Source organism: Aquila chrysaetos, unplaced genomic scaffold (genome assembly GCF_900496995.4).
Source record: "Aquila chrysaetos chrysaetos unplaced genomic scaffold, bAquChr1.4, whole genome shotgun sequence".
In the NCBI taxonomy this organism is placed as follows: Eukaryota; Metazoa; Chordata; class Aves; order Accipitriformes; family Accipitridae; genus Aquila; species Aquila chrysaetos.
In genome coordinates, this window is record NW_024470392.1 from 31,125 (window position 1) to 58,318 (window position 27,194).

At 58.4% G+C, this 27,194-nt stretch overlaps 3 protein-coding genes across 3 annotated transcripts; 2 read left to right on the forward strand and 1 right to left on the reverse strand.

The window, feature by feature from the left end:
- Window positions 1–286: 286 nt before the first annotated feature.
- Window positions 287–1,877, forward strand: IER3 (immediate early response 3). The gene is made up of 2 exons (XM_030006672.2): window positions 287–492; window positions 963–1,877. The coding sequence occupies exons 1-2, from the start codon at window positions 301–303 to the stop codon at window positions 1,341–1,343; spliced, it is 573 nt and encodes a 190-aa protein (XP_029862532.1). The 5' UTR covers window positions 287–300; the 3' UTR covers window positions 1,344–1,877.
- A 580-nt stretch (window positions 1,878–2,457) lies between these two features.
- Window positions 2,458–26,755, reverse strand: LOC115338189. The gene is made up of 9 exons (XM_041121896.1): window positions 25,756–26,755; window positions 15,215–15,387; window positions 14,280–14,407; window positions 12,574–13,995; window positions 9,532–9,667; window positions 8,741–8,868; window positions 8,293–8,367; window positions 7,560–7,799; window positions 2,458–5,686 (listed from the first exon to the last, which is right to left on the reverse strand). The coding sequence occupies exons 1-9, from the start codon at window positions 26,719–26,721 to the stop codon at window positions 3,768–3,770; spliced, it is 5,187 nt and encodes a 1,728-aa protein (XP_040977830.1). The 5' UTR covers window positions 26,722–26,755; the 3' UTR covers window positions 2,458–3,767.
- Window positions 16,069–22,502, forward strand: LOC115338192 (zinc finger protein 345-like). Its single transcript, XM_030006651.1, is given in 5 exon segments — window positions 16,069–16,155; window positions 16,369–16,467; window positions 16,745–16,819; window positions 17,020–18,734; window positions 18,736–22,502. Coding segments are annotated over 4 exon segments (2,301 nt in total). The 5' UTR covers window positions 16,069–16,155; window positions 16,369–16,433; the 3' UTR covers window positions 19,213–22,502.
- Window positions 26,756–27,194: the final 439 nt, after the last annotated feature.

The following is a 27,194-nucleotide window of genomic DNA, read 5'->3' on the forward strand; positions in this document are numbered from 1 at the left end:
CTCCCTAGCCCTCTACACACCCCCCATGGCCCCCTATAGCCCAGTATATACCCCTAGGCCTCCCATACACCACTGTATCCCCTACGGACCACTATAGCGCTCCATATACCCCCCATAGCCCCCCCCGCATACCACCCTAGGGCACCCCCGGGCGGGAGGGGCATCCCACCGAGGCCACGCCTCCGATAGGGAGCAGCCAATAGAAGCCGCCGAGGGGCGTAACCCCCCGCCCGCGAGGGGGCGGAGCGCCGCCGCCGCCATAAGAGCGCCACCGTCAGCCCTCCGCCGCCATTTTGCGAGATGACGATGACCATGGCGGCGGCGGCGGCAGCGACAACGACGTGCCCGGGCCGGGGTTGGGGACAACCTGAGGGGATCCCCGGTGGGGTCACCCCTTCCCCACCCCGGCATTTCACCTTTGAGCCTCCGGTAGGGCCCAGCGGCCCCCCTAGGCCCCGCCGCCGGCACCGCCGCGTTCTCTACCCGCCCGCTGTGAGTACCAGGCGCCTGGGTTCCACAGGCGGGTTGGGGGCGGGCGGGGGGGGGGGCCTCCCCGGATTCCTGGGTCCCCTCCCCGGATTCCTGGGTCCCTTCCCCGCACGCCTGGGTCCTTTGGGGCGCGCAGGATGAGGCCCATTTCCCGGAGGTGAGGGGGGGTGAGTCACTTCCCGCTCCCCCACGCGTGACTCACCCCTACCTGGTGCCCGGGGGCGGGTGGAGGGGGAACCCAGGCATCTGGGGAAGGAGTATTTCCCCCCCCCCCGGGGGTGGTTATTTGCCCCAAGAGGGGGTAATTACCCCAGTTACCGTTTTGGAAGCTAAGCAGGGTCGGAGGGGGATTGTGTTTGGATGGGTTCCCCCAGCCTGATCGGGGGGTGGGGGGGGAATATTTGCCCTCGGGGTGGGTATTTGTCCCAGGTAGATCAGTTCTTACCCTATTTTGTTGTTCTCCCATCTCTCAGGTGCGGCGGCCGCCCCCCACGGAAGAACCGAGCGCGGCAAAGCGGCTCCTGGTGCTGCTGTTGGCTGTGGTGAGTGCCCAGGTGTACAGCGCGCCCGGGGATGTGACACCCGAAGTAGCCGCGACGGCCGCGGTGACACCCGAGACACCCGTGGTGACCCTTGAGACACCCATGACACCTGCTGTGACATCCCCACCCGGGGACGGAGCGCTGCTCAGGACTGCTGTGACACCCACGGAGACAAACTGGACACCCAATGGGACACTGGTGGGGACACCAGCAGCACCCATGGGGATACCCATGGGTGCCTCCTGCCCTCGGCTGCTGCTGTCACCTGCCCTGCGGCCCCACAGCTGCAGAGCCGGACACACGGCCAGCTGAGCGGCACCCAGGACCTTCACCCTGGTTTCAGGGTGGCACCCAAGACTGTCACCTCGGCCTCGGGGTGGCACCCAGCACCTCGCTGTGCCCATTGCTGTGGCCTCAGGGCTGTGCCCAACACACTGGACTGGTAGCTGTGCCTATTGTAGTGGCCACAGGGTGGCACCACGCACCCATGGGTGCCCCTGACCTCGGCCTTGTGGTTGCACCCAGTGCCCCAGGGACACATTGGGGCCCATCACCCTGGCCTTAGGGCTGTGACAGCACCCAGCACCTATGGGTGCCCCTCACCATGCACTCGAAGAGGCATTCAGCACCCATGGGGACCCCTACCTCACCTTCGGGGCTGCCCCTAGAACCCATGGGTGCCCCTCATCCAACCTCGGGGCTGCTCACCTCATCCCCTTCCCCTGCACGGTATTTATTTATTGTATTTGTATTTATTTCGCGGTTATTTAATTGAGGGTTATTTAACTATTTAATTGGGGGTTATTAAATGTGATTTGGGGGTATTTAATAACTGATGTTATTTAACATGAGTTGCTGCTGGGTCTTCTTTGAGGCGTCACATGGTTGTGGCCCTGGGGGGAGCCCTTAACCCCCCCCCAGACCCCCGCTGCCTGCAACCCCCGCTGCCTGCAACCCCCGCTGCCTGCAACCCCCGCTGCCTGCAACCCCCGCTGCCTGCAACCCCCGCTGCCTGCAACCCCCGCTGCCTGCAACCCCCGCTGCCTGCAACCCCCGCTGCCTGCAACCCCCGCTGCCTGCAACCCCCGCTGCCTGCAACCCCCGCTGCCTGCAACCCCCGCTGCCTGCAACCCCCGCTGCCTGCAACCCCCGCTGCCTGCAACCCCCGCTGCCTGCAACCCCCGCTGCCTGCAACCCCCGCTGCCTGCAACCCCCGCTGCCTGCAACCCCCGCTGTGATGGGGGCTCTTGCCCTCAGAAGAAACAGGGAGGAAGTGCTTCCTCCTTGACATGTGAGAAAATAGGATTTTCCATGTTTTCTGCCCTGTTTTCTAGGCTGGGGTGGGGGGATGCTACATTCACCATTTGGGGGGTGTCTGTGGTGCTGGGAATTAAGGAAAACCCCATTTCAGGCAGAAAAACATCACTTTTCATCATGAGCCGGCTGCAGGACGCATGTAGGCGCCCAGCTCTTGTTTATTGAACCGACTTGTAGGCGACGCGGGAATACAAAGTCACAAAAGTAACAAAACAAAAAAAATTATTATTTTTTTTTTAAAAAAGCTGAAAACAGCTTGATTTTGCTCCCGTTTCAGGGGGACACACTGGGGGGATTGGGCAAACCCCACAGTTGACTCTGCTCCATCCATGATGATAAAGTCTTTCCTCTGAAACACATGCTTGGCAGTGCTGGTGACCCAAATCCATGTTTTTTCCCCCCATAATGGCACTTGGGGAGCATCATCGCTGCCCAGCTGTGCCAAAAAACCACGAACAACACACGACAGCAGTAAAAAAAACAGAAAGAGCAATTTTGCCCATCGATCCCAGATGGGGCTCTTCCCCTGCCCACCCCCCAAAATAACTGCCCCAAAAAGTAAAACCCAGCAGAAAAAGGGAAAAAACACCAAAACCCCTTTTTCTGCTTCAGTTTTTACCAGCTCCCACCTAGGACAAATTTGGTAAATTTTGGGTTGCACTTGGTGGTGCTTTAAAACACAGCAGGAGACAGAAAGGGTGGGAAAACATCATTAAAAATCACCCTAATTAGGTGGGGAATTGATTTTATTCACTTCCCTCTACCCCAGAATCCAAGGGGCAGTGGTGGGCACTGTCCCCCCTCTGCCATGGGGACATTGACTTGGGAAAAGTGTGCATTTGTCTGCTGTGAAAAGGTAGTAATTTGGTTAAAAGGATTAAAAAGTTAAGGGGGGAGTCCCCCATCCCCTAATTAGATCATTAATTAGCCACCAAGGCTGAATGGCTCTGGGCAGGAACAAGCCCAGCACACCGCCCCCCCAACTGTGGGTCTTTGAGGTCAACCAAGGATGGCTGTTGGCTGAGCAGCTGGGGAGGGTGGGAGAATGATGGAGCCATGGCATAAAGGGGACTTCCCCATCCCCTAATTAGTGAGATCATTAATTAGCCACCAAGGCTGAACACCTCCGGGCAAGAACAAGCTCTCCAACGACGGGTCTTGGAGGCCAACTCTGGCTGGGTGTTGGGCGATCGACTGGGGAGGTAGGGAGGAGGATGGAGCTGGGGCTGTGGTCAGGGTTGGAGGAGCTGCCTCATCCCCTAATTAGAGAGGTCATTAATTACCCACGAAGGCGGAACGGCTCTGGGCAGGAACAAGCCCTCCAACAATGGGTCTTTAAGGCCAACACCGGTTGGGTGTTGGGCGAGTGTCTGGGGAGGTTGGGAGGAGGATGGAGCTGCGGCCAGGGCCGGGCACCACTCAGTTGATGAGGGAGGAGGTCTGGGCCCCCGAGGCGGGGGCCGAGGGGAAGGAGGGGTGGGGGAAGGCGCGGGCAGGGAAGGAGAGGGCCCACGGCAGGTCCAGGGCAGGGCTGGAGAGGGAAGGGATGGGCAGGGGCGAGGGGGAGGCAGGGAAGGAGGGCAGCGAGGGGATGGGGGCCGCCGAACCCCCCAACGGCGGGGAGAAGGCGGTGCTGGAGAAGGCGCCGGAGGGGTTGGCGGCGGCGGCAGCGGTGGCTTTGGGCTTGTCCCCGGTGTGGGTGCGTTGGTGGCGGTTGAGGTGGGAGCTACGGCTGAAGCACTTGCCGCACTCGGGACACTTGTAGGGCTTCTCGCCGGTGTGGACGCGCTGGTGGATGGTGAGCTCGGACCGTTGGATGAAGCTCTTGCCACATTCGGGGCATTGGTAGGGCTTCTCGCCGAGGTGGGTACGTTGATGGGTGATGAGGTTGGAGGAGACGCTGAAGCATTTACCGCACTCGCCGCAACGGTAAGGTTTCTCCCCGGTGTGCATCCGGCGATGGATGGTCAGGTCCGACTTCTGGATGAAACCCTTCCCGCAATCCCCGCAGGCATAGGGTTTCTCTCCGGTATGGATACGCCGGTGTTTAACCAGCGCCGAACGTTGCCCAAAACCCTTTCCACATTCCCCGCACTTATAGGGTTTCTCCGGCGGTACTGCCGGTGCCGTTTCACCGTCAGCGGTATCCGATTCCCTCCCGCAATCCATACATTGCTGACTGCGGGGACGTAACCCTACTGTGCCACCCCGGTTCTTCCCGCAATCCGGGCACTTGGGGGGCTGCCCCACAGTTCCTCCGGCACTGTGGGCACGTTGATGCTTGAGCAAGGCAGCGCCTTGACTGAAACATCGCCCGCATTGGGCGCATTGGAAGAGGCGACCATGACGATGAGCAGCCAAGAAGCCAGCTAGATGTTCAGGGCAACGGTAGGATGCCTGTTCGGCTGCGTGGATCTTCTGGTGCCGGTCGAGGTGGGAGCTGACGCTGAAGCTCTTACCGCATTCAGCACAGGTATAGGGTCGTTCGCCGGTGTGTACCCGTTGATGCCGTTCCAGGTCGGAGCGTTGGATGAAACCTTTGCCGCAATCGCCGCAAGCAAATGGCCGTTCACCAGTATGGATGCGCCGGTGTTGGGTAAGGTTGGAGCCTCGGCTGAAGCTCTTACCACAATCGCCGCAGCGGTGAGGTCGTTCGCCACTGTGGGTCTTACGGTGTTTGGCCAAAGCAGAGCGTTGGGCGAAGATCTTACCGCATTCAGGGCAGCGGTGAGGAGCCAGTGACCCCTCCGGCGGAGGCGGTCGAGGACGGGTGCGGGGTTGGGCAGGTGGACCGGGTCCGCCGGTATGGGTACGGCGATGCCGGTCAAGGTGGGAGCTGACGCTGAACCGTTTGCCACAGTCGCCGCAAGGATATGGCCGTTCACCGGTGTGAACCCGCCGGTGCCGCTCCAGGTCGGAGCGTTGGATGAAGCCTTTGCCACAATCACCGCAACGGTGAGGCCGTTCACCAGTGTGGATACGCCGGTGCTGGGCAAGGTTGGACCCTCGGCTGAAGCCTTTGCCGCAGTCACCACACCGGTGTGGCTTCTCGCCACCGCGCTCCGGCTGCCGGGCTGATTGCCGACACCGCCGCCCGCACTCAGTGCACCGCCGCGGCTTTACCGGACTCTGTGACCGGTTCCGCATCCCACATTCGGCACAACCACCCCGGGATGCGGGCGATGCCGCGCTGCCCTTCTTGCCCCCATTCCCTTTACCGGCGGCAGGGGCTTCACCCGCCTGTCCCCCGCTTTGGTGCTGATCGGCATCCTCCAGCGCCGTCTCCTCGCCGTCCCGCAGTGCTGAATCCTCCTCCGTCCCGCTCCCGGCGCCGGTGCCTGCACCACAGTGAGAAATGGTGAGCATGGTGAGAAACCATGAGTCCCTCCAGCGCAACACCCCCAAAATTAATTTCAAGCCCCCCAACATGGAAAACATGTCATCTATCTGGAGTTCTGTAAGACCTTTGACATGATCCCCCACAACATCCTTCTCTCTAAGTTGGAGAGAGATGGAGTTGAGGGATGGACCATTTGACGGAACAGGAATTGGGTGGATGGTGGCATCCAAAGAGTCGTGGTCAACGGCTCCATTGTCCAGATGGAGACCAGTGACAAGTGACGTCCCTCAGGGGTCCTTACTGGGACCAGTACTGTCCCCTATCATCTTCAATGACATGTGCCACCATCGTCCCTTTGACGTGGTCCTCCACAACGTCCTCCTCTCCCAGTTGGATGGAGTTGAGGGATGGTGGAGCAGGAATTGCGTGGATGGTGGCATCCAAAGAGTCGTGGTCAATGGCTCCATGTCCAGATGGAGACCAGTAACGAGCGGCGTCCCTCAGGGGTCCTTACTGGGACCAGCACTGTCCCCATATCTTCATCAATGACATAGAGGTGACCCCAGGCTGAGTGGGGTGGTTGCTACTCCAGAGGGATGGGATCCATCCAGAGGGACCTGGACAGGCCGGAGGTTCAACCAGGCCAAGGGCAAGGTCCTGCCCCTGGGTTGGGGCAACCCCAAACGTGGACGCAGGCTGGGGATGAAGGGATGGAGAGCGGAGAAGGACTCGGGGGATGAAGGGATGGAGAGCGGAGAAGGACTCGGGGGATGAAGGGATGGAGAGCGGAGAAGGACTCGGGGGATGAAGGGATGGAGAGCGGAGAAGGACTCGGGGGATGAAGGGATGGAGAGCAGAGAAGGACTCAAGGGATGAAGGGATGGAGAGCGGAGAAGGACTCGGGGGATGAAGGGATGGAGAGCGGAGGAGGACTCGGGGGGATGAAGGGATGGAGAGCGGAGAAGGACTCGGGGGATGAAGGATGGAGAGCGGAGAAGGACTCGGGGATGAAGGGATGGAGAGCGGAGAAGGACTCGGGGGATGAAGGGATGGAGAGCAGAGAAGGACTCGGGGGATGAAGGGATGGAGAGCGGAGAAGGACTCGGGGGATGAAGGGATGGAGAGCGGAGAAGGACTCGGGGGATGAAGGGATGGAGAGCGGAGAAGGACTCGGGGGATGAAGAAGCGGACGCTCGCAGCCCAGAAAGCCAACCGTCTCCCGGGCCGCATCGGAAGCAGCGTGGCCAGCAGGTCGAGGGAGGGGATTCTGCCCCTCTGCTCCGGTGAGAGCCCACCCGGAGCACTGCACCCGGGGGTCCTCGGGACGAGAAGGACACGGACCTGTTGGAGCGGGTCCGGAGGAGGCCCCGGAGATGATCCGAGGGCTGGGACACCTCTGCTGTGAGGCCGGGCTGAGAGAGTTGGAGAAGAGAAGGCTCCGGGTAGACCTCGTGGTGGCCTTTCGGTCCTTCTGGGGACAGGGCTTTTAGTAAGGGCTGTTGCGATAGGACGAGCGGGGATGGGTTTTTAGCTAAAAGAAGGTAGATTCAGACTAGATCTACGGAAGAAATTCTGGGTGGTGAGGGTGGTGAGACGCTGGCAGAGGTTGCCCAAAGCGGTTGGAGATGCCCCATCCCTGGAGACATTCAAGGCTGGGTTGGCCGTGGCTCTGAGCACCCTGATCTGTTTGGAGATGTCCCTGCTGGTGGAGGAGGTCACCTCCCAAGGTCCCTTCCCACCCAAATCATTCCATGATTCTATGAAAAACCAGCCCCCAAAGCACCGATACCCCCAAACCTGCCCCCACCCCAGTTCCCAAGGGGTGGTCCCCAAAAATGGGAGGGTCTTGTGGGGTTCCCCCCCAAATTTACCTCCATCCTTGGGTGTTTTCTTGCGGCTCCGGCGCTTCCCCCCCTGCCCCTGCTCCCGCACCAGCTCCCGCAGCATCTTCTCCACCTGGCTCCTGCCGGCCGTTTGCAGGATCAGGCCCAACTGGCGACGTAAATCGGGGTTCACCCCCCCATCGCTGGAACCGGCCCCCGTCGAGGGTTGGATCTGGGTGGGCTCCGGTTGACCCTGCTCGCCCTCTGCTTCCACGCCTGGAAAAATGACTGTTAGACCCCAAAAACCTGAGGAATTCACCCAAATTTAGGGTGTCCCCAAAACCTAAGGGATTCACTCAAATTTGGGTGTCCCCCAAAACATAAGGGATTCATTCAAATTTGGGGAATCCCCAAAACCTAGGGAATACACCCAATTTTGGGGGTCCCCATAAACTTAAGGAATTCACCCCAATATGAGGAGTCCCCCAAAACCTAAGGAGTTCACCCAAATTTGGAGAGTTCCCAAAACCTAAGGAATTCACTCAAATTTGGGGGGGGGGTGTCCCAAAAAAAACCCTAAGGAATTCACCCAATTTTGGGGATCCCTCAAAACCCAAGGGATTCACCCAATTTTTGTGGGTCCCCAAAACCCTCAGGGATTCACCCAAATTTGGGGGCAGTCTCCAAAAACCTAAGGAATTCACTGAACTTTGGAGGTCCCTAAAAACTCAAGGAATTCACCCAAAATTTGGGGGGGTCCCCCCTGAACCCCAAGACTTACCCGACACCAGCCCCCGCCTCCGGTGGGATTCGGCGAAGGCGGTGATGCGCGGCCAACTGATGGCGATCTCCTCCGCTGCCGGGAAGAAGGTTGGTCTCCTCAGGCGCCCAGACGCCCCGGTGATGGGCTCCATCCCCCCCCTCATCCCCCCCCCCCCCAGCAAGAAGCCCTCTATTTTGGGGTGAAATGCTCCACATTTGGGCAAAATGTGCTTCCACCAGCTGCAGTTCACCACGGCGAGGGAAACTGAGGCAGCATGGGGTACCCGGCCCCCTGAAAACCCACCCTGAGTCCATGGGATGCTCGTGGCCCCCCCCACATCATGGCAGTGTGCCGGGGCAGGGGAGACCCCAACCTACACATGGGGTGACAATGGTGCTGGGGACCCCCAAAATGACCCCCCCACCCCCAAAAGTGGGACATCCCAGGGTCCCTCCATGCCCCTTACCCAAGGAAATCACGTTCTCGTAGTTCTCCTGCATGGTGGCCCCGAAAAATGGGGGGACGGGGGGTCCCGGGGGGGACAGGGGGGTGTCCCAGGTGGGTGGCGTCACCCCACAACCAAAAGTCCGGTCCCTGCAACAGCAAGAGACACCCCCCCCTCCTTGTTAGCACCCCAATACCCCCCAACCCCCTTTTCTGTATGGGGGGGGCTGGGGGGAAGGAGGGGGGGAGGCTATGTGTGTCTCCCCCTTTGCTCCCCAAATTTTCCAGGGCTGTGCACCCCGATCCCCAGGGTATCCGGAGCTTCGTGCCCTGTGCTAAAGTGTGCCCACTTTTTTGGGGTACCCCGGGGGGGGGCTTCCCTGTTCTTTGGGGTCTTCAGCAGCTGTTCAACCACTTTTTGAGGTGCCCAGGGGATGATACCTGCTCTTTGGGGTCCCCAGGGTCTTCACCCCCACTTTTTGGGGTGCCCAGAGGATGTACCTGCTTTTGGGGTCCCCAGGGTCTGCACCCCCACTTTTTGGGGTGCCCAGAGGATGTACCTGCTTTTGGGGTCCCCAGGGTCTGCACCCCCACTTTTCGGGGTGCCCAGGGGATGATACCTGCTCTTTGGGGTGCCCAGGGGCTGCACCCCCACTTTTTGGGGTGCCCATGGCCACCCACCGCTGCACCCCCCATCTCCCCCCCCCCCCCCCCCCCAGGACACAAGCCCCCCCCCCCCCCCCCCACCCCTGCAGAATTTGGGGCACCCAGCGCGGGGGGGGGGGGGGGGGTATGGGGGGGACCCCCGGTTACCTGCGGCGGGGCGGGGGGGGGGGGGGGGGGGGGGTTGCGGGGGGGGGCACAGCCCGGGTTCCCGGGGTTCCCCCCCCCCGGGCTCCGGGGACTCTCCTCGCCGAGCACCGGTCCCGGTGGAGGCGGCTCCCCGTGTGACCCGGATACAGTGAAGCCGTGGCCGCCCTCCTCCTCCTCCTCCTCCTCCTCCTCCTCCTCCTCCTCCTCCTCCTCCTCCTCCAGCACCAGCCAGGGCCCTCTAGCGGCCCCCGCCTCCGGTTCACCCCCCCCCCCCAAGCCCCGAGTCTTCCCCGGAGCCTGGTTTCTCCATCCCCAGCCCCCCCCCCCCCCCCCCGCCGCCACCGAAGTGTGTGTGTCCCCCCCGCCATGTGAGCTCAACCCCTATATTAGACATTGGGGAATCCCCACCGAAGGATGCTGTTAGATGGGGGGGGGGGGGCTCGCCTCGCTGCCCCCTGCACCCCTACTCTGTCCCATCTCGCTGTGGATGCCTCTAGGGACCCTCTAGGGGGGGGGGGGGGTGTCAAACATGGGGGTCCGGAGCCTCAAATCCATCAGCCTTCAGAGGTGGGGGCAGATAGACCCTTGGGGGCTAATGCTGTGGCCCCCTTGCCAAGGAGATGCCCCCAAAGATGCCCAGTTGTTACCCAAGAAGATGCCCAAGGAGTTGCCCAAGGAGATGCCAAAGGAGTTGCTCAAGGAGTTGTCCGAAGAAATACCCAAGGAGATACCCAAGTTGTTTGTTGCCCAAGGAGTTGCCCAAGGAGTTGCCCAAGGAGATGCCCAAATTGTTTGTGGCCCAAGGAGATGCCAAAGGAGTTGGCCAAGGAGATGCTCAAGGAGTTGCCCAAGGAGATACCCAAGGAGTTGCCCAAGGAGATACCCAAGTTGTTTTCTGCCCAAGGAGATACCCAAGAAGATGCTCAAGGAGTTGCCCAAGGAGATGCCCAAGTTGTTTGTTGCCCAAGGAGATACCCAAGTTGTTTTCTGCCCAAGGAGATACCCAAGAAGATGCTCAAGGAGTTGCCCAAGGAGATGCCCAAGTTGTTTGTTGCCCAAGGAGATGCCAAAGGAGATGCCCACATCCCAAGGAAACCGGGAGATGGACTCTCCTTTGAAGCTCAACCACAGTGGTAGATGCTGGAGACTCCAGACCAGGAAACTCCACACCAGCAGGCAGGATATGGCAGCACTGGAGGGCAGGGTGCCCCTCTGTCCTGGCCACACGGGCAGAGGAGGCAGCTGCTTGCCCGGGGACCCCTAAAAGCTTGAGCGTGCGTGGGGAGATGCCCTCAGGGCAGATCCTCTCTGGACCCAGTGAAGGCAGATCTTCCTCCTTGGAGAACCTCCCTGGTCCCAATGAAGGCAGAAGATCTCCCTCCTTGGAGATCAACCCGGTACCCAATGAGGGAAGAGAATCTCCCTCCTTGGAGATCCTCTCTTGACCAAATGAAGGTCTCTAGACCCAATGAATGCAGACGGTCTTCCTCCTTGGAGATCCTCCTGGACCCAATGAAGGCAGAAGGGTTTGGGGTTGGGTGTATTTGGGACAACCCAGCCAGCATTGGCATGGGACATTCCTGGGAAGGGGCAACCTTCAAAAGAGTGGGGCATTCTGGGAGGGACACCACAGGTTGGGGACACACATAGCCCCAGCTTTCACCTCCTGGCAGGCGACTCATCATCACCACCATTCAACCACAGACCATGAACCAATGCAGGCTGCCAGGCTGGTTGAGTTTCCGCAGGATGGGGGCGTTATTTTTGGACACCCAACCCAAGATGACCCCCAAACCTCTGGTCTTCCGCACGGAAAGAGCTGGGATTCGCAGCTCCTCCAAGGAGAAGCAGAAGCCACCTGCCGGGTTTTGCACTAGTCTATTTTTATTCACAATACAAACACAGCTCCTGCTCATCTTGGGAAGAGACAGACCAGGCAGCCGGCACGACCGCGACCTCAAAAATGCCAGGAAATCCCTGGATTTGTGTCCTGATCCCATCCCTGAGGTTCACCCCAAGGGTTCAGCTCTTTTCAGCTGGGAAATACCTGCAGGTAATGCTCCCCGTGATCTCCTGGGGGTTTCTTTCCAGCCACGGGTGGTGCTACCTCCTCCCCATTACTGATGGGTTCCCACCATGAGCTCCCTTTGCATGGTGGTGGATTGATCAACCCAAGAACAGCCACGAGCATTCCCACGCTGGCTTGGGGACAAACCCTCCCTTGTCCCAGCTCCTGTCCCCAACAGCCTCCAGCTCACCCCAACACGTTGGGTTCCTCCAACCGCAGGTGGGCTCCCGCTGAATAAATACAATAAATACATTAAATAAACCACTCAACGCTGGGTCCGCAACGAAGCATCGCCGGCGGCCAAACCGCGGCGCGTGGCTGGGAGCTGCTGGGGACGGACACCCAGGCTTGTTTCTCAACAACAAAGCCACAAAATGGGGATATTTTGCCCCAAATGGTGTCATTTGGTAGATGGCATCATCATGCCCCAAGTGCAGCTGGGAGGGCTCAGGCTTTGGGTGTTGGTCAAGGCTGGCAGCATGGGGAAGGTGGGATGGTCAAGGGATGAAGCCACCCCAGATATTTTGGGGTCTCTCTGAGTTTGGCAAGGAGCCAGTGGGATCTCCAGCACCCCTAACCCCATCCCCTTCCCCTCCACACCTCCCCAGCCGCTCGGCACCATCTCCCCATCATCCATGGAGGCGGTTTCTCCTGGACTACGCATGGAGGAGCACAGTTGGGATGTCCTGATGTCTGTTGGCAGGATTAGGTCTGATTTTCTGGAGGCCCCCCCCCCCAATTCCCACTCAGCCCCCAGCCCCATCTCCATCGTCCCCTATCTACCCTACCTTCCTACTCTACCCTACAAAAACTACGTCCTCGGGGCCAGGGTTGGTGCCACCGGGGGACATCACCGGCTTGGAAGCACCCATCACGCATGGGGGCTACCCGAGGCACCCCACGGCAGTGGTGGGGGGAGAGGAGCCACCCAGGGGGTCAACCCTCTGTCCCCCCCTCCCTGTCCCCCGCTTAACAGGGCGTGAGCTCATCCGGCGGCTCCTCCGGCGGCTCTTCCTCGCCATGGCTACGGAGATGACGGTGAAGATGGGAACTGACGCCGAAACGCCGTCCACACTGCGGGCAAGGGAAAGGCTTCTCACCGGCATGTGCCCGTCGGTGCTTAGCCAACGCCGAACCATCAGCAAACGCCTTGCCGCAATCGGGACAGGCGTGCCGGGGACCGGCGTGAGCCCGTTGGTGCTTATGGAAGTGTAGGGTGCTGTTGAAGCTCTTCCCACAATCGGCACAGATGTGGGGTTGCCCACCAGCGTGGGTACGTTGATGCCGGTAGAGATGGGAGGTCCGGCCGAAACGTTTGCCACAGTCCCCGCATTGGTAGGGTCGTTCTCCGGTATGGATACGTTGATGTCGTTCCCAGTGCGAGCTCCAGGAAAAACTCTTCCCGCAATCACCGCAACGGTACGGTTTCTCACCGCCACCGTGGAGGCTACGCCGATGCCGGGCATATTGGGCGCGGGCGCCAAAGGCTTTACCGCACTCTTCGCAACGGAAAGGACCATCACCCAGATGAAGGCGTTGGTGTTTGACCAACGCCGGCCCATCACCAAAACTCTTCCGGCATAGGGTGCACTTGTAGGGTCGTTGGCCGGTGTGGGTACGTTGGTGCCGGTCAAAATGGAGGGTGCTACCAAAACTACGCCCGCAATAAGTGCAGATGTAAGAGCGACCGCCGGCATGGGTGCGTTGGTGCCGGTAGAGGTGGGAGCTACGGCTAAAACGCTTACCGCATTCAGGGCACTGGTAGGGCTTCTCACCAGTATGGACACGTTGGTGACGGTCAAAATGGGAGCTCCAACTGAAGCTCTTACCGCAGTGACTGCATTGGAAGGGCAAGCGACCGGTGTGCAACCGTTGGTGGGTCACCAGCTCCTTGTTACGGCGAAAACTCTTCCCGCACTCCTCGCATTTATACGGCAACCCACGGGGACGCGCCGGCGGAGCCGGTGGACCTGGCCGTTCGGCAGCATGAGCCCGTTGATGCCGGTAGAGGTTGGAGCTGACGTTGAAGCTCTTACCGCAATGGAGGCAGAGGAAGGGTTTCTCACCAGTGTGGGTCCGCCGGTGTTTGCTGAAGTGGGAGCTGCAGCTGAAGCTCTTGCCGCATTCCCCGCACTCATAACTCTTCTGCAACACAATGATGCTCTTGAAGTTGGAGAAGGTGCCAGCTCCTGCTCCGGTTTTACCGCCGCGCCGACCTCCTGCCGCACCGGGAGAGTCGATCTGCTGGACCACGGTCCAACGCAGGGTTTCCCGTGCCGGGCTCCGTTCGCCCGGTGAACCCTCTTCGGGGTGACCCAACAAGGCGGCCGTATCCATCTCTACGATCTCGGGATCGCCTGCTGTCTGGGGGTCCGTCTCGGGGTCGCTCGGTGTCCCTGGGACAGCGGAAGGGGGGCAGAGGGGGGTCAATCCCAGTGGTGGGGGGGGCTAACGGGGATGGAGACCCCCTTCCCATGGGACAATCAAGGGGGCTGGGCTGGTGCACCCCGTAACTTTGAGCTTCTTGGCACGTCCTTGGTACAGAGAACGAGGACACGGATTCCGTTTGGGGGACACACCACGGGATCCGGGTGCCCGTAGGGGGGGGTCTCCATCCCCTTCCCAAAGCTGAAGCGCAATGAGGACACCCCCCACACCCCACCCCATCCTCGACACTTACTCTGCATCACCGGGGGGTTGTAGGCGTCCTCCTCCCCGTCACCCCCAAAAAGCACCGTCTGCTCCGGCTCCACAGCCCCCCAGGTATCCATCGCCCGTTCCCGCACCTTGGCCGGTGACACGGGGATCCTGGAAAGCCGAGAGCACCCCGTCACCATCCCGCAGCCCCCCCCCCCCCCCGCAAAAGCATCGCCAGGGGCTCGGTGAAGTTTGGGGTTCAGCAGGATGGTGGGTGCACCCCTCGTGCATGGGGGGTCCTGGTGCCTGGCACGGGGAAGCGTTTCGGGGTCCTGGTTTGTGGCGTGTCCCTGTGCCCCATGGGTGACACCGGCAGAGGGGGGGGACACCAGATGCCAGCAGTGGGTGGCAGCTCCTGGCACTTGGTGGGTGACACTGGGTGCCGGTGTAGGACCACGTTGGGCACCCCAGGACCAGTGTGAGATGGAAGAGACCCCCCCCGGCCCCCCAGCCCCTCTGCCCCCTGGGTCTATATGGGATGGAGGGACCCCCCCCCGGTCTCCCAATCCCCACTGGGTCTATATGGGATGGACAGGACCCCCCCAGCCCCACTCCCTCCCGGGTCTATATGGGATGGATGGGACCCCCCCGGCCCCCAGCCCCACTCCCCCTCGGGTCTATATGGGATGGAGGGGACCCCCCCCAGTCCCCCAATCCCCACTGGGTCTATATGGGATGGAGGGGGCCCCCCCGGCCCCCCAGCCCCACTGCCCCTCGGGTCTATATGGGATGGAGGGGACCCCCCCGGCCCCCCATCCCCTCTCCCCCCCGGGGATGGAGGGGACCCCCCCATCCCCTCTCCCCCGACCGGGGACAAAGCCGGGCGGCGCCAGCAGCGTCCCCCATCCCCGGGGGGGGGGTGTGTGTGTGCTGGTGGTGTTGGTGGTGAAGGGGGGGGGGGGGGGGGCTCTTCTTTACCTGCCACCCGGGGAGAAGGGGCGAGGGGGGGGACACCCACGGCGACAACGCGACCCCCCGACAACCACAAAGGCGACTCCGGTGACTCCGTTCTTTTCGGTCCCGGCGGCTTCAGCTCGTGGCCGTGTGTGTGTGCCCCCCCCCCCACTCCTCCTCCTCCTCCTCCTCCCCGTGTCCCCCCCCCCTTCCTGTCTGCCCCCCCCCTCCCCGGTCCCGGTTGCTCCATCCCCTTCCTGTGTGTCCGGACTCACCGAGCCGGCGTGCAACAGCCCCGGCGCCGCCCCCCCCCCAAACCTCGGTTCTTCCCCCCCCCCCCCCTCCCCTTTCCCCAATTCCCCCCCCCCTCCCATACCCCACGTTGCTTCATCGCCTCCGCATCCCTCCGGTCCCGGTACCAGGTAACGGGGGAGACCCCCGGGGATTTTGGGGGGACACACACACACGACCCCACCCGGCCGCCCCCCCCCCAACCGTGGGGAGATGGGGGGGGGTCGTTCCCCATCACCCCCTCGCCCCCCCCCCCCTTCTATTTTACCACCCCCCCCGCCTTCACCCCGTTCGGCTTTTCACCCCCCCCCTTCCCCTCGCATCCAACCGCGTCGTGTTTTCAGCCCCCCCCCCTCCTTGCACCCGCCTCCGTTATATTTTCATTTAACAACCCCCCCCGCACCCACCTCCGCTGTATCCCCCCCGCCTCCCCCATTTCTCCCCTCTTTGCATTCAATCGCGATTTTCATTTTCCCTCCAGCCCTGTTGCATTTTAAACCCCCCACCATTATATTTCTGCACCCCCCCCCTTTAATTTCCACCCCTTTGCCTTCACCTCGGTTGCATTTAACCCCCCCATCCCCATCTCCGCTCCCTGGGGTCACCCCAACCCTTATTTAAGTGCCCCCCAACCTTCCGGGGGGGCATCTGGGGGGGGGGTCCCTTCCCACAGGGTAGGTACTTTGGGGTGAAGCACCCTAAAACACCCGGGGGGGGTTGTCATAGCCCAGCACCCATCGCCACCCGGCCATGACACCCCCAGGGTGATGCAGGGACCCCTTGTATAGTCCCTACATCCAGCCAGACATGGGGGGGTGCTCAGTTTGGGGGGGGGGTCCCCAGCACCGTGGACCCCAATACCTGAACCGGAGCCATTTGCATTGCAGGGACCGGTGACACCCCCCCCCCGAAACGTGCCAGCACCGGGACGAGCCTGGACCACTGGGACAAGATGCAGGAGAGCTACGAGAGCGTCATCTCCCTGGGTGAGGCTCTTAATTTCCCCTAATTTCTCCCTAATTTATTATTATTCAAGAAGACTAAAATTAAATTAATTGGCCTTCATTAGTGGCTGAATTCATAACGGTGTAAAACCACCAAAATCGCCAGGATTGAGCTTAAATAGAGCCTGGGGGGGTTTCAACCGGCGCCACATTTCTAGCCGCGGCTTTATGGCTCTGGTGTCCTTGGCCATCCCCATCCTGGCGTTACAATTTTTGGGGTGGGAAAGAGCTATAACCGGTATCCAACTGTCTCCCCTAGCTGAGGAAATCGCCATCAGTTGGCCACGGATCACCGCCTTCGCCGAATCACACCGAAGGAGGGGGTTGGTGTCCGGTAAGTCACCAATCATGCTGCCGGTTGGCGCTGGTGATGACCAGGAGCATGTTTTGGAAGCCCCAAAACCATGGGTTGATGGGTGCAGGAGATGGGAAAGCAATCGGATACGGCTGCCGCGATCCCGGGAGGGATGTGGGCAGCCAACCAGTGGGTTTTCAGCGGCGGGGCCAGATCCTCACCTCCTTTTTTCCCTGTAGACGATGGGTTGTTGAGCGAGAACGAAGAGGAAGACCCACCACCGGGTGAGCTGGAGAAGGTGGACGCCGAGGGGACGCCAGCAGGAAAGCCCAAGGGGACCAGCCCCACCAGTGCGGAGGGGACAAAACCCAGTGATGGTCCCCAAAAACCAGAGAACCAGCCCAGAAAGACATCAGGCAAGCGACAGGGTAAATCAGGCCACCGAGGCTTCAAGAAATTCCCCTCCCGGAGTTTGCTCAGCCACAGCCGCTGCCACGACTGCGGCAAAGCTTTGGCTTTCGGTTCAGCCTTCAACAAACGCCGACGAGGGACCGAACGACCCCATAAATGCCCCGAATGCGGGAAGTGTTTTCGGCTCAGCTCAACCCTCATCACCCATCAACGCCGGCACGCCGGCGATAAACCCTACAAGTGCCCCGACTGCGGCAAGACCTTCAGCGTTGGCTCGGCGTTCATCCAACATCAACGGGTGCATGCCAGCGCCGGTGCTGGCACAGCACCTTGCCAATGCGGTGTCTGCGGGAAGAGTTTCCCGGCCAGCGCCAGTTTGGTGAAGCACCAAAAATTACACCTGGAGGAAAAACCCTACAAATGTGGGGATTGTGGGAAGGGTTTCAACTGGAATTCACATCTGGAGCGGCATCGCCGGATCCACACTGGCGAAAAGCCCTACGCCTGCCCCGAATGTGGTAAAAGCTTCAGCTGGAGCTCCCACCTCGACCGGCATCGCCGTACCCACGCTGTCACCGGCGAACCCGCTTGCCGTTGTGCCGATTGCGGTCGCTGTCCACCTCCTCGCAGCACTGAAGGCTCCAAAACCCCCGAGAAGCCCTTGCAGTGCGGTGAATGCGGGAAGGGCTTCACCAAGAGCGCGGCGTTGGCCAAGCACCGGCGCGCTCATGCCGGCGAGAAGCCCTACAAGTGCGGGGAGTGTGGGAAGGGTTTTGGCTTGAACGCCGCATTGCTGCAGCATCAACGGAGCCATGCCGCTGGCAAACCCTACCAATGCGGTGATTGCGGTAAGAGCTTTGCCTGGAGCTCCCATCTTGACCGGCATCGGCGTATCCACATGGGTGAGAAACCCTACCGTTGCGGGGATTGCGGGAAGAGTTTCTCCCAGAGTTCCCACTTGGAGAGGCACCAACGCGTCCACGCCAGCGCTGAGCAACCCTGCCAGTGCACTGATTGCGGTAAGAGCTTCTTGGCCTCCAACAAGCGCCGGCGGCTGTTGACCGGCACCGGTGAACGACCCTGTAAGTGCACCGACTGTGGCAAGAGCTTTCTTTGGGGTGCCCGTGCCCGACCGGCACCGGAGAGGACCCATAAGTGCAGCGAGTGTGGGAAGAGCTTCACTTACCGGGCAGAGAACGTCAAGCACCAAGGGACACAGACAGGGGAGAAACCCTATACTTGCCCTGAATGCGGGAAGAGCTTCGGGCAAAATTCGGCATTGGTGAAACATCGCCGGATGCATACAGGAGAAAAGCCCTACAAGTGCGGGGATTGCGGGAAAAGCTTCAGCGTCCGCTCCAACCTCATCAAACATCAACGGACCCACCTTGGCGAGAAGCCCTACAAGTGTCCCGATTGCGGGAAGGGTTTCATCCAGAAGTCGGACCTCACCAAGCACCGCCGGATGCATACCGGGGAGAAACCCTACAAGTGCAACGTCTGCGGTAAATGCTTCAGCGTCTCCTCCAACCTTATCAAGCACCCAACGCATCCACCTCGGCGAGAAGCCCTACCAATGCTCCGAGTGTGGCAAGAGCTTCATCCAACGGTCCGAGCTCACCATCCACCAGCGCGTCCACACTGGCGAGAAGCCCTACAAGTGTCCCGAGTGCGGCAAGTGCTTCAGCCGTAGCTCCCACCTCAACCGTCATCAACGCACCCACGCCGGGGACAAGCCCAAAGCCACCGCTGCCGCCGCCACCGCCACCGCTGGCAGCCCCCTGCCACCCTCCGGCGCCTTCTCCAGCACCGCCTTCTCCCCGCCGTTGGGGGGTTCGGCGGCCCCCATCCCCTCGCTGCCCTCCTTCCCTGCCTCCCCCTCGCCCCTGCCCATCCCTTCCCTCTCCAGCCCTGCCCTGGACCTGCCGTGGGCCCTCTCCTTCCCTGCCCGCGCCTTCCCCCACCCCTCCTTCCCCTCGGCCCCCGCCTCGGGGGCCCAGACCTCCTCCCTCATCAACTGAGTGGTGCCCGGCCCTGGCCGCAGCTCCATCCTCCTCCCAACCTCCCCAGACACTCGCCCAACACCCAACCGGTGTTGGCCTTAAAGACCCATTGTTGGAGGGCTTGTTCCTGCCCAGAGCCATTCAGCCTTCGTGGGTAATTAATGACCTCTCTAATTAGGGGATGAGGCAGCTCCTCCAACCCTGACCACAGCCCCAGCTCCATCCTCCTCCCTACCTCCCCAGATACTCGCCCAACGGGTGTTGGCCTCAAAGACCCATCATTGGCGGGCTTGTTCCCACCTGGAGCTGTTCAGTTTTGGTGGCTGATTAATGACCTCTCTAATTAGGGGATGAGGCAGCTCCTCCAACCCTGACCACAGTCCCAGCTCCATCCTCCTCCCTACCTCCCCAGCCGCTTGCCCAACACGCATTCTTGGTTGGCCTCAAAGCCCCAGTGTTGGGGGGCTTATTCCCACCCAGAGCCGTTCAGTCTTGGTGGCTAATTAATGATCTCACTAATTAGGGGATGGGGAAGTCCCCCTCATGCCGTGGCTCCATCCTCTTCCCACCCTCCCCAGCTGCTCACCCAACACCCATCCTGGGCTGACCTCAAAGCCCTGGTGCTGGGGGACTTATTCCCACCCAGAGCTGTTCAACCTTCATGGCTAATTAATGATCTCGCTGCCGGCATTGGCTGCTCCCCGCTGGGGTCCCCCCCCAGCTCCACACTGGGACCCCAACCTCCACCCCAGCCCCCCACTCCCCACCCCACCACTCATCCCAGCATCTCCCGTTGGTGTCCCCCAGAGCATCTTCCCACCTTGCCCCTCTGCTTCCCATTGGATGAAGGTCCACGTCATCACCCCCATCCAGGTACCACCCTCTGCTCCCACCTTGGAACATTTTGGGAGAAAAACCAGCAGAAACGGGGGTTTTCCCATGCCACTGCATCACCCTCTGCCCGCCAGGGAGCTGCCATGAGGGACTTGGGGATATTTCCACATCCCCGTCTCCTGCAGCGTCTCCCTGAGCTCGTCTTATCCCACGTCATTCCTCAGAAATGGAGCCGGTCGGGGTTTTCGTCTTCTATTTTTTATTATTTTTTTCCTTTTGGAAAGAAAATACTTTTGGGCAAAACCATGCAATTTTGTGACGTCATTTTTCAGGCACTTACTGGAATATTTTGGGGGGTTTTGTTGGTTTTCTTCTTTTTCCACACGGACTTTGCAAAATCTTTCATGTGTTTGTGGTTGGGTTTTTTTATTATTATTACTGATTTTCCTGAATTTTTATGTTTGCTTTTGCTCCGTCCCTCAGAGCGGGATTCGGCGCATTTCGGTACTATCGGGAAAAGGCAGCAGCAGTGCTTTTGTTGCTGCCTGAAATCCTGATTTCTCCCATTTCCCAATTTCTCCCCATTACCAGGAGAGCGAGGGCTTCTCGGGGGAAAATAAATGAAGAAAATTTTAAAAATTTAAAGAAAAAAACCACTAAAAGAAACAGAAAGGGTTACATGCAAAATATAAAAGCATCAAAAGAAATATAGAAGAAAAATAATTAAGGCTGAGAATGACTTTTTTTCCCTGAAAGAGGATAAAAAGCTGAAATAAGACTTTTGGAAAAGTAGGGAATTGCTGAAATCTCTGGAATTGGGAAGGTTTCAACTGAAAACAGAACAATTCAAGAAGTGTGGAGGTGCTATGGGAAGGACTCGTGTTTATTGAAAAAAATGAATGAGTTTAAAATACTGGCAAGAGGAACAGGTAGTAATGTAGGTGCAAAAAAAAAAAGAGGAAAAATATCAAAATATGGAAAAAAAATTATAGAAAATGAAAAAGAAGAGGAGGAAAAGAAAGCAAAGGACATATGGAATAGAAAAAAATTGGTGATAAAAATAGAGAAAGGGATAAAAACAACCATCCTAAAGAAGTACCAGAGCCTGCGTCAGGCAGCGATTGCAGGCAGCGCCGCAGGAAGCGGGAGCCGAGCCGGCGTCGGATGTGGCAGCACCGGGAATTGCTGCCAGACCATTGGATGCAGAAAAAAATAAGAATTTAAAAAAAAATAAAATGCCCGGAGTGGAAGGAATAGGCTCCGGGTATTTGCTCGAGGGTTGTGAAGCTCAGAGGTGCGATGGACGGAGGAACAGGAGCCACAGCGGGATGCGGGATGCGGCCGTGGGATGCGGAGCTGCACCATCCCCTTGCCCGATTAAACAGCCCCTGAGGATTGTCCCCAGCTCCGTGCGACGTGTTTTGGGGACCTGCCTGGCTCCGCGGCCAACCCCGCTGCAAAACCGGGGTGTCACCAATGGCACAACCATGATGCCACTGATGGTAGAACCAGGACATCACAGCTGGCACAACCAGGATGTCACCGCTGGCACAACCATGATGTCACCAAGGATGTTAATTCTGTCTTTGCGTCGCAGGGGGACCCTCCGGATACCCCCACTGGGTTTGGATCCCCAATCCCCTCCAAGGGGCTGCCCTGAAGGCAGCACCAGCTCCACTTTGGGGGAAGAAACTTGTTTGAAGGAGCCCCAAAATCTCATGTTCTTGCCTCAGTTTTGGCCGGCGGTCAACGGGAGCTGCTGTTGGGGGATGGCTTTTGACACCCACCTCCAAATCACCCCAGCGATGCACTAATGAGTGCGCTAATTACGTGCTCCCATGCAGACGCTGCCCTGCCTTGGGGCTCTCTGGCCAATTTGGGCCAAATTAGCCCAAAATCAAGGGCACGGTGAGATGATGTGGCTTGGTGGCTTGGTCACCTCTCCAATGCTGGGCTCTGTGGATGGGGTCACCAAGGGGGGGGGACGACAAGGTAACCCCCTCCCCATCACCCCACAGAGCCCAGGACCTTGCAAATGGAAAGCAGGGAAGGGGGAGGAAGAGGAGGGATGGGGATGAAGTCAAGAACTTCCCCCGGGGTTCAAATAATTGAATTATTTTAGGAGGACATGGTGACCATGCCATTGGGTGCAGGGTCCCAAATGGAGCCACAAGGGACAAAAGTCACCCCAAAAAGAGCATGGAGGGCTTCAGAGAGGATATTTTGGGGGAAAAAACCCACACTGAACTGCGATTTAAGTGAAATTTATATATTTTCTGGTGTTGTCCGTGCTTCCGAAACCGGCGTGGACGTGTCGCTGTGCTGCTTGTCAACGGTCCCCTCCGTGTCCGCTTTCGGGGACCGTCTCGCCTCGTCACCGCAGCTCGCGTCTTTTTTTTTTTTTTTTTTTTTTTTTTTTTTTTTTTTTGGAGTCGCTTTCTTTCCATGAGTAGTAATAAATTAGAGCCTAGCTACCCTGGTGGTGCTGCGGTCCTTTCCCTTGGTGTGCTGAAAAGTGGTTGGTCCTCTTCCATTTGCTTTGGAGGGCTTCAAACCACGTCCAGATCCAATTTTCCAAGGATTTTTTTTTTCCCCTTTTTCCCTTTGGTTGACTTTCCAGTTGGGTTGCCCCATTTGAGGCACAGTTGCAACTCATCCTGCAGTTAAAAATGTGCATTTTTCCAGTGCAAGATTCCCATGAATCCAGTAAAAATGTGTCAGGATGGAGTGAAGTGTTGAGCCTTCACCAGCTGAATCCTTCGGTCGTGGACAGCCAAGAGCACGGTGGCACCAAAACCACCTTTTTAACCTCAAAAGGCCACTCCACTTGGACCATGGGGGAGGGTTGGGTCCCAGCATGTCCCTAGGGCTGCTCCAAACATCTGCCGTTGAACCCCAAGGCGAAGAAATTAAATTAAACTCTTCAAAGGCTCCAAGGGTCACCACCAGTCGTGGCCACATCTCACCCACCCAAGCGAGGAGCAAGCCCATGGGGCAGATCAGCAGGATCCACAGCCATGCGTGGATGCTACTCCAAGAAGTCCTGCAGAAGGACCAAAATTCCCAGGGCTGGGCTTAAACAGAGCCCCTGCACCGTGGGCAGGGGGTGGGGGGTTCCCAAGTGGGGATGATCGGGGTTGTTAATGACCATTAGTACCCTCAGCCTCCAAAATGTTTTTTAGGGTGGCTCTGCAGCACATCTCCAAGGGGTTCAGGATGTCTCCAATGGAGTTCAGCATGTCTTGAAGAAGCTCAGCATGTCTTGAAAGGGTTAGGCACATCTCCAAGGGGTTCAGCTCATCTTGAAAGGGGTTCAGGACACTTCCAAAGGAGTTCAGCTCATCTTGAAGGGGTTCAGGATGTCTCCAATGGGGTTCAGCATGTCTTGAAGGGATTCAGCATATTTCCAAAGGGGTTCAGGATGTTTTCAAAGGGGTCCAGCACATCTCAAAGGAGCTTGGCATGTCCTGAAGGGGTTCAGCATGCCTTGAAGGGGTTCAGCACAAGCTCAGCATGTCTCTAAAGGGTTCAGCACACCTTGAAGGGGTGCAGCACATCTCAAAGGGGTTCAGAACATCTCCAAAGGGATTCAGCACATTTCCAAGGGATTCAGCACACCTTGAAGAAGTTCACCACATCTCCAAGGGTCTTGGCCACTTCCCGGGGAGATGCAGGCAGCACCAGCACCTTGGGGGACTTAATCGGGGAGGAAGACCAGACCCCCTCCCACCCCATGGATTGGGGGAAGGCAGAGCACCCCGAGTCAAGTGTCAGCCCCCCAACTCTGGGGCACGCTGCTTCCTCGGCCACTGTCCCCATGCCCACCCCAGGGACAAGGAGCCAGTGCCAGCCCTGTCACCACCCCACAGCTCTGCCATGGGGCAGAGACACCCCCCCCCCGGGCACAACCCTATTTTGGGGTCCAACGCAGGGACCTCCCCCAAGCCCTCCTGGACTTGGCTCTGCTGGAGCAGAAGGTTCTGAGGAAACATCTGCAGGGGGCACGGTGCCAGGAGGGGAACAGGGTGGGGTCTTTATTTTTAGATGGATATTAAATTTCTGTTGTCTTAATTAAATTGCTGCCAGGGTTGGGGAGGGGAAGGGGCCTGCATAGAATATGTATATATTCCTACTTCTATTTGGGAAAGGTTTTAATGAATAACTGTCTTAATAAATGCATAAAAAGAAGATGTAGGAATTTTTTTTTAATGCTGGAACCACAGTTACAAGGTAATTGTGGTGGCCGTGCTACGGGATAGTTATAAAAATGGAAAAAAACTGAATAAATCTGAAGTCTTAATCTGGGAAAAAAGAAGATGAAGAGGAGTATGGGGGAGCAACATTAAACCAGAAGAGGCTTCCTGTATAGCAGAGCATGAAAGCAGGTCTTTGGTGAGCAAAAGGCAGTGCTTCTTCTTTGAATGAATAGTCAATATATGGAAAAAAAACCTTATTTTTTTCAATAAGACAAAAAAAGATCTGAAAAATCTGATGGGTATAAGCAGACAAGTGTAAAAACCTGGCAAGAAAATGGCCATAGAGAATAGTAAAATGGTAAAGTGGCTGTGTCCTGTGTCCTCCCCGGGAGCGAGAGCCGCAAAGGCATTTCTGGCATGCCAGAGATTTGCCTGCAACGTCCTCCCGAACCCAAAGGTTTCACATGGTTTGCTCCCTGAAGGGCAAACGCAACCGCTCCACCGAATGCCTAAAATAGCCAGCGAGGTGAAGCCATGCCGGGGGGGGGGGGAGACTCTTTCCCAGGAGCAGCTGCGGACGTTGCTCCTGTCTTGGGTTTCTCCACGTGACACCAGGACGAGCCGGTCCCTTTGTTCCTTACAGCTCCAGAAAGTCAGATACAACTACGGACTCTCCAAACAACCCAACATCCGTATGAACATGAACAGGACATCCACGCTGCTCCTGAAGCATCTCCTCCATCCCTGCCTCATCTGGCATCATGGAGAAGAGTTTGGCTCTGTCAAGGTGTTGGCTCCATCACAGTTTCAGCTCCATCAAGGTTTTGGTTCCACCAAACCCTCCCTGCAAGGAACTTTGACATGATTCCCCCTGCCTTGGGACCTTCTGTGTCCCAACTCATCTCATGGATAGAGACCACCAGTCCTTACAACACATGGGCCACCCCATACAGCTGAGATGCACCCTCTCATGAAGGCTGTGGAGACCCTCTTGCCAAGGGAATTACCATCCCCTTCCCCAGGAGAAGACGTAGAGCTCTAGCACACGTCATGCTGGTCCTTCATGCATGTGGGGTGGTCCCTTGCACCCCTGGGGTCTGCAACCAGGTCCTCCCAACAGCTCCAAAACTGGGGGATCTTGCCCCATGTGCCTGCCAACACCACCCAGGACTTGGGGACACCTCACCTTGATGGTCATCGCTCAGGACTTTGAGGACTTGATGGCCCCAAAGGCTGAGAGCGCCTGGAAGACCCACCTGGACTTTATTTCTCCCACCTATCCTGGTGGGTCTCCAGGCTTTTTCGGTGGAAACACCATAAGGAATAAATCAGACTTCCCCCCACACACATCTTGGGGTTGAGCACCAGCCCAAAAACCCCACTGAGCTCCTTCTCCCTGCCCAATTTCGGGGTGATCTGTGGGGTGCTGCTGCCTGACACCCACCACCATCAAGCCAGGAAAGGTGTCACTTGCTTTCCCCATCCTTGGTGGGAAAGCTGGAGCTCCTCTTCCCACCCCAAAACAGGCTTATGTATGGACCCGCTGGTGACGGATGAGGGACGAGCTCTCACTGAAGCTCTTCCCGCAGCTCAGGCAGGTGAAGGGCTTCTCCCCTGTGTGGGTCCTCTGGTGCCGGTGGAGATGCGAGAGGCGTCCAAAACCCTTCTCACACTCGGGGCATCTGTAGGGCTTCTCCCCGGTGTGGATACGTTGGTGGGTTATCAGGTTGGAACTATCGTTGAAGCTCTTCCCGCACTCGGGGCAAGCGTAGGGCTTCTCACCCTTGTGGGTCCTCTGATGGGAGAGGAGGTGGGAATGGAGGCTGAAGGTCTTCCCACACTCGGCACAACTGTAGGGTCTCTCTCCAGTGTGGATCCGGCGGTGCTTGGTCAGGTCCGAGCTCTGGCTGAAGATCTTCCTGCAGTCGGTGCAGGTGTAAGGCTTGTCCCCGGTGTGGGTCTTCTGGTGGATCAGGAGGACAGACCTATAGCTGAAGCTCTTCCCACACTCAGGACATCCATAGGGTCTCTCCCCAGTGTGGACCCGCTGGTGGATGAGGAGGTTGGACCTCTGGTTGAAGCTCTTCCCGCAGTCGGGACAACTGTAGGGTCGCTCGTGGGTGTGGGTACGTTGGTGGGCGATGAGGTGGGAGCTGCGCCCAAAGCTCTTCCCACACTCAGGACACTTATAGGGCTTCTCACCAGTGTGGACTTGCCCGTGGGTGGCCAGGGATGGTCCACAGGGAAAACTTCTCCTACCCTCCCCGCAGACGTCATCTCCAGCAACGGGACCAACTGGCCACATTCGGTCCCCCATCCCACCACCCCTCATCCCCTTCTCCACCCATTTCCCAGCCCCACGTTGTCCCATCCTGGCTTCTCTTTGGCATGTCTCCATCTTCTCACCATCTCTGTCCTCCTCACCATCCATGGTCCCGTCACCTGCAAGGACAGGCGTGCTGATGTGGGATCCCAGTGTCCCACCAAGCCCCTGCATGTCCCCAGTGGATGAAGGTTTGGAGCCAAGACCCGGAGATGATCCACTCCAACCATCTAGCTCAAGCGAGGTCTTCTAGACCCACGTCCATGTCCTTGAGTATCTCCAAGGATGGACCCGCTCCAGGAAGCCTCTTCCAACCTTCTTCCATCATGGAATATCTCAAGTTGGAAGGGACCCATAAGGATCATCGTGTCCAACTCCTTGCAGGAGGACAGCGCCCCAAAAATAAGCTTTTTTTTTTTTTTTTTATGGTTTAAGCAAAATTTCTTTTTTTTTTTTCTGATTTGTGCCCAGATTTCAAAGGAAAAGAGGGGGAAAAATTAAAAGGAGCTTCGTAATTTCCCACCTTTTTCTGCCATCGGGACTTGGTGAAGCTCAAGGGTTTCTTCTTGTGGGGGGGTGTCCCCCCAAACTTTGGGGACCACCTTCACCCCCAGACTTTGGGGATCACCCCCCTGCTCGCCCCTCCC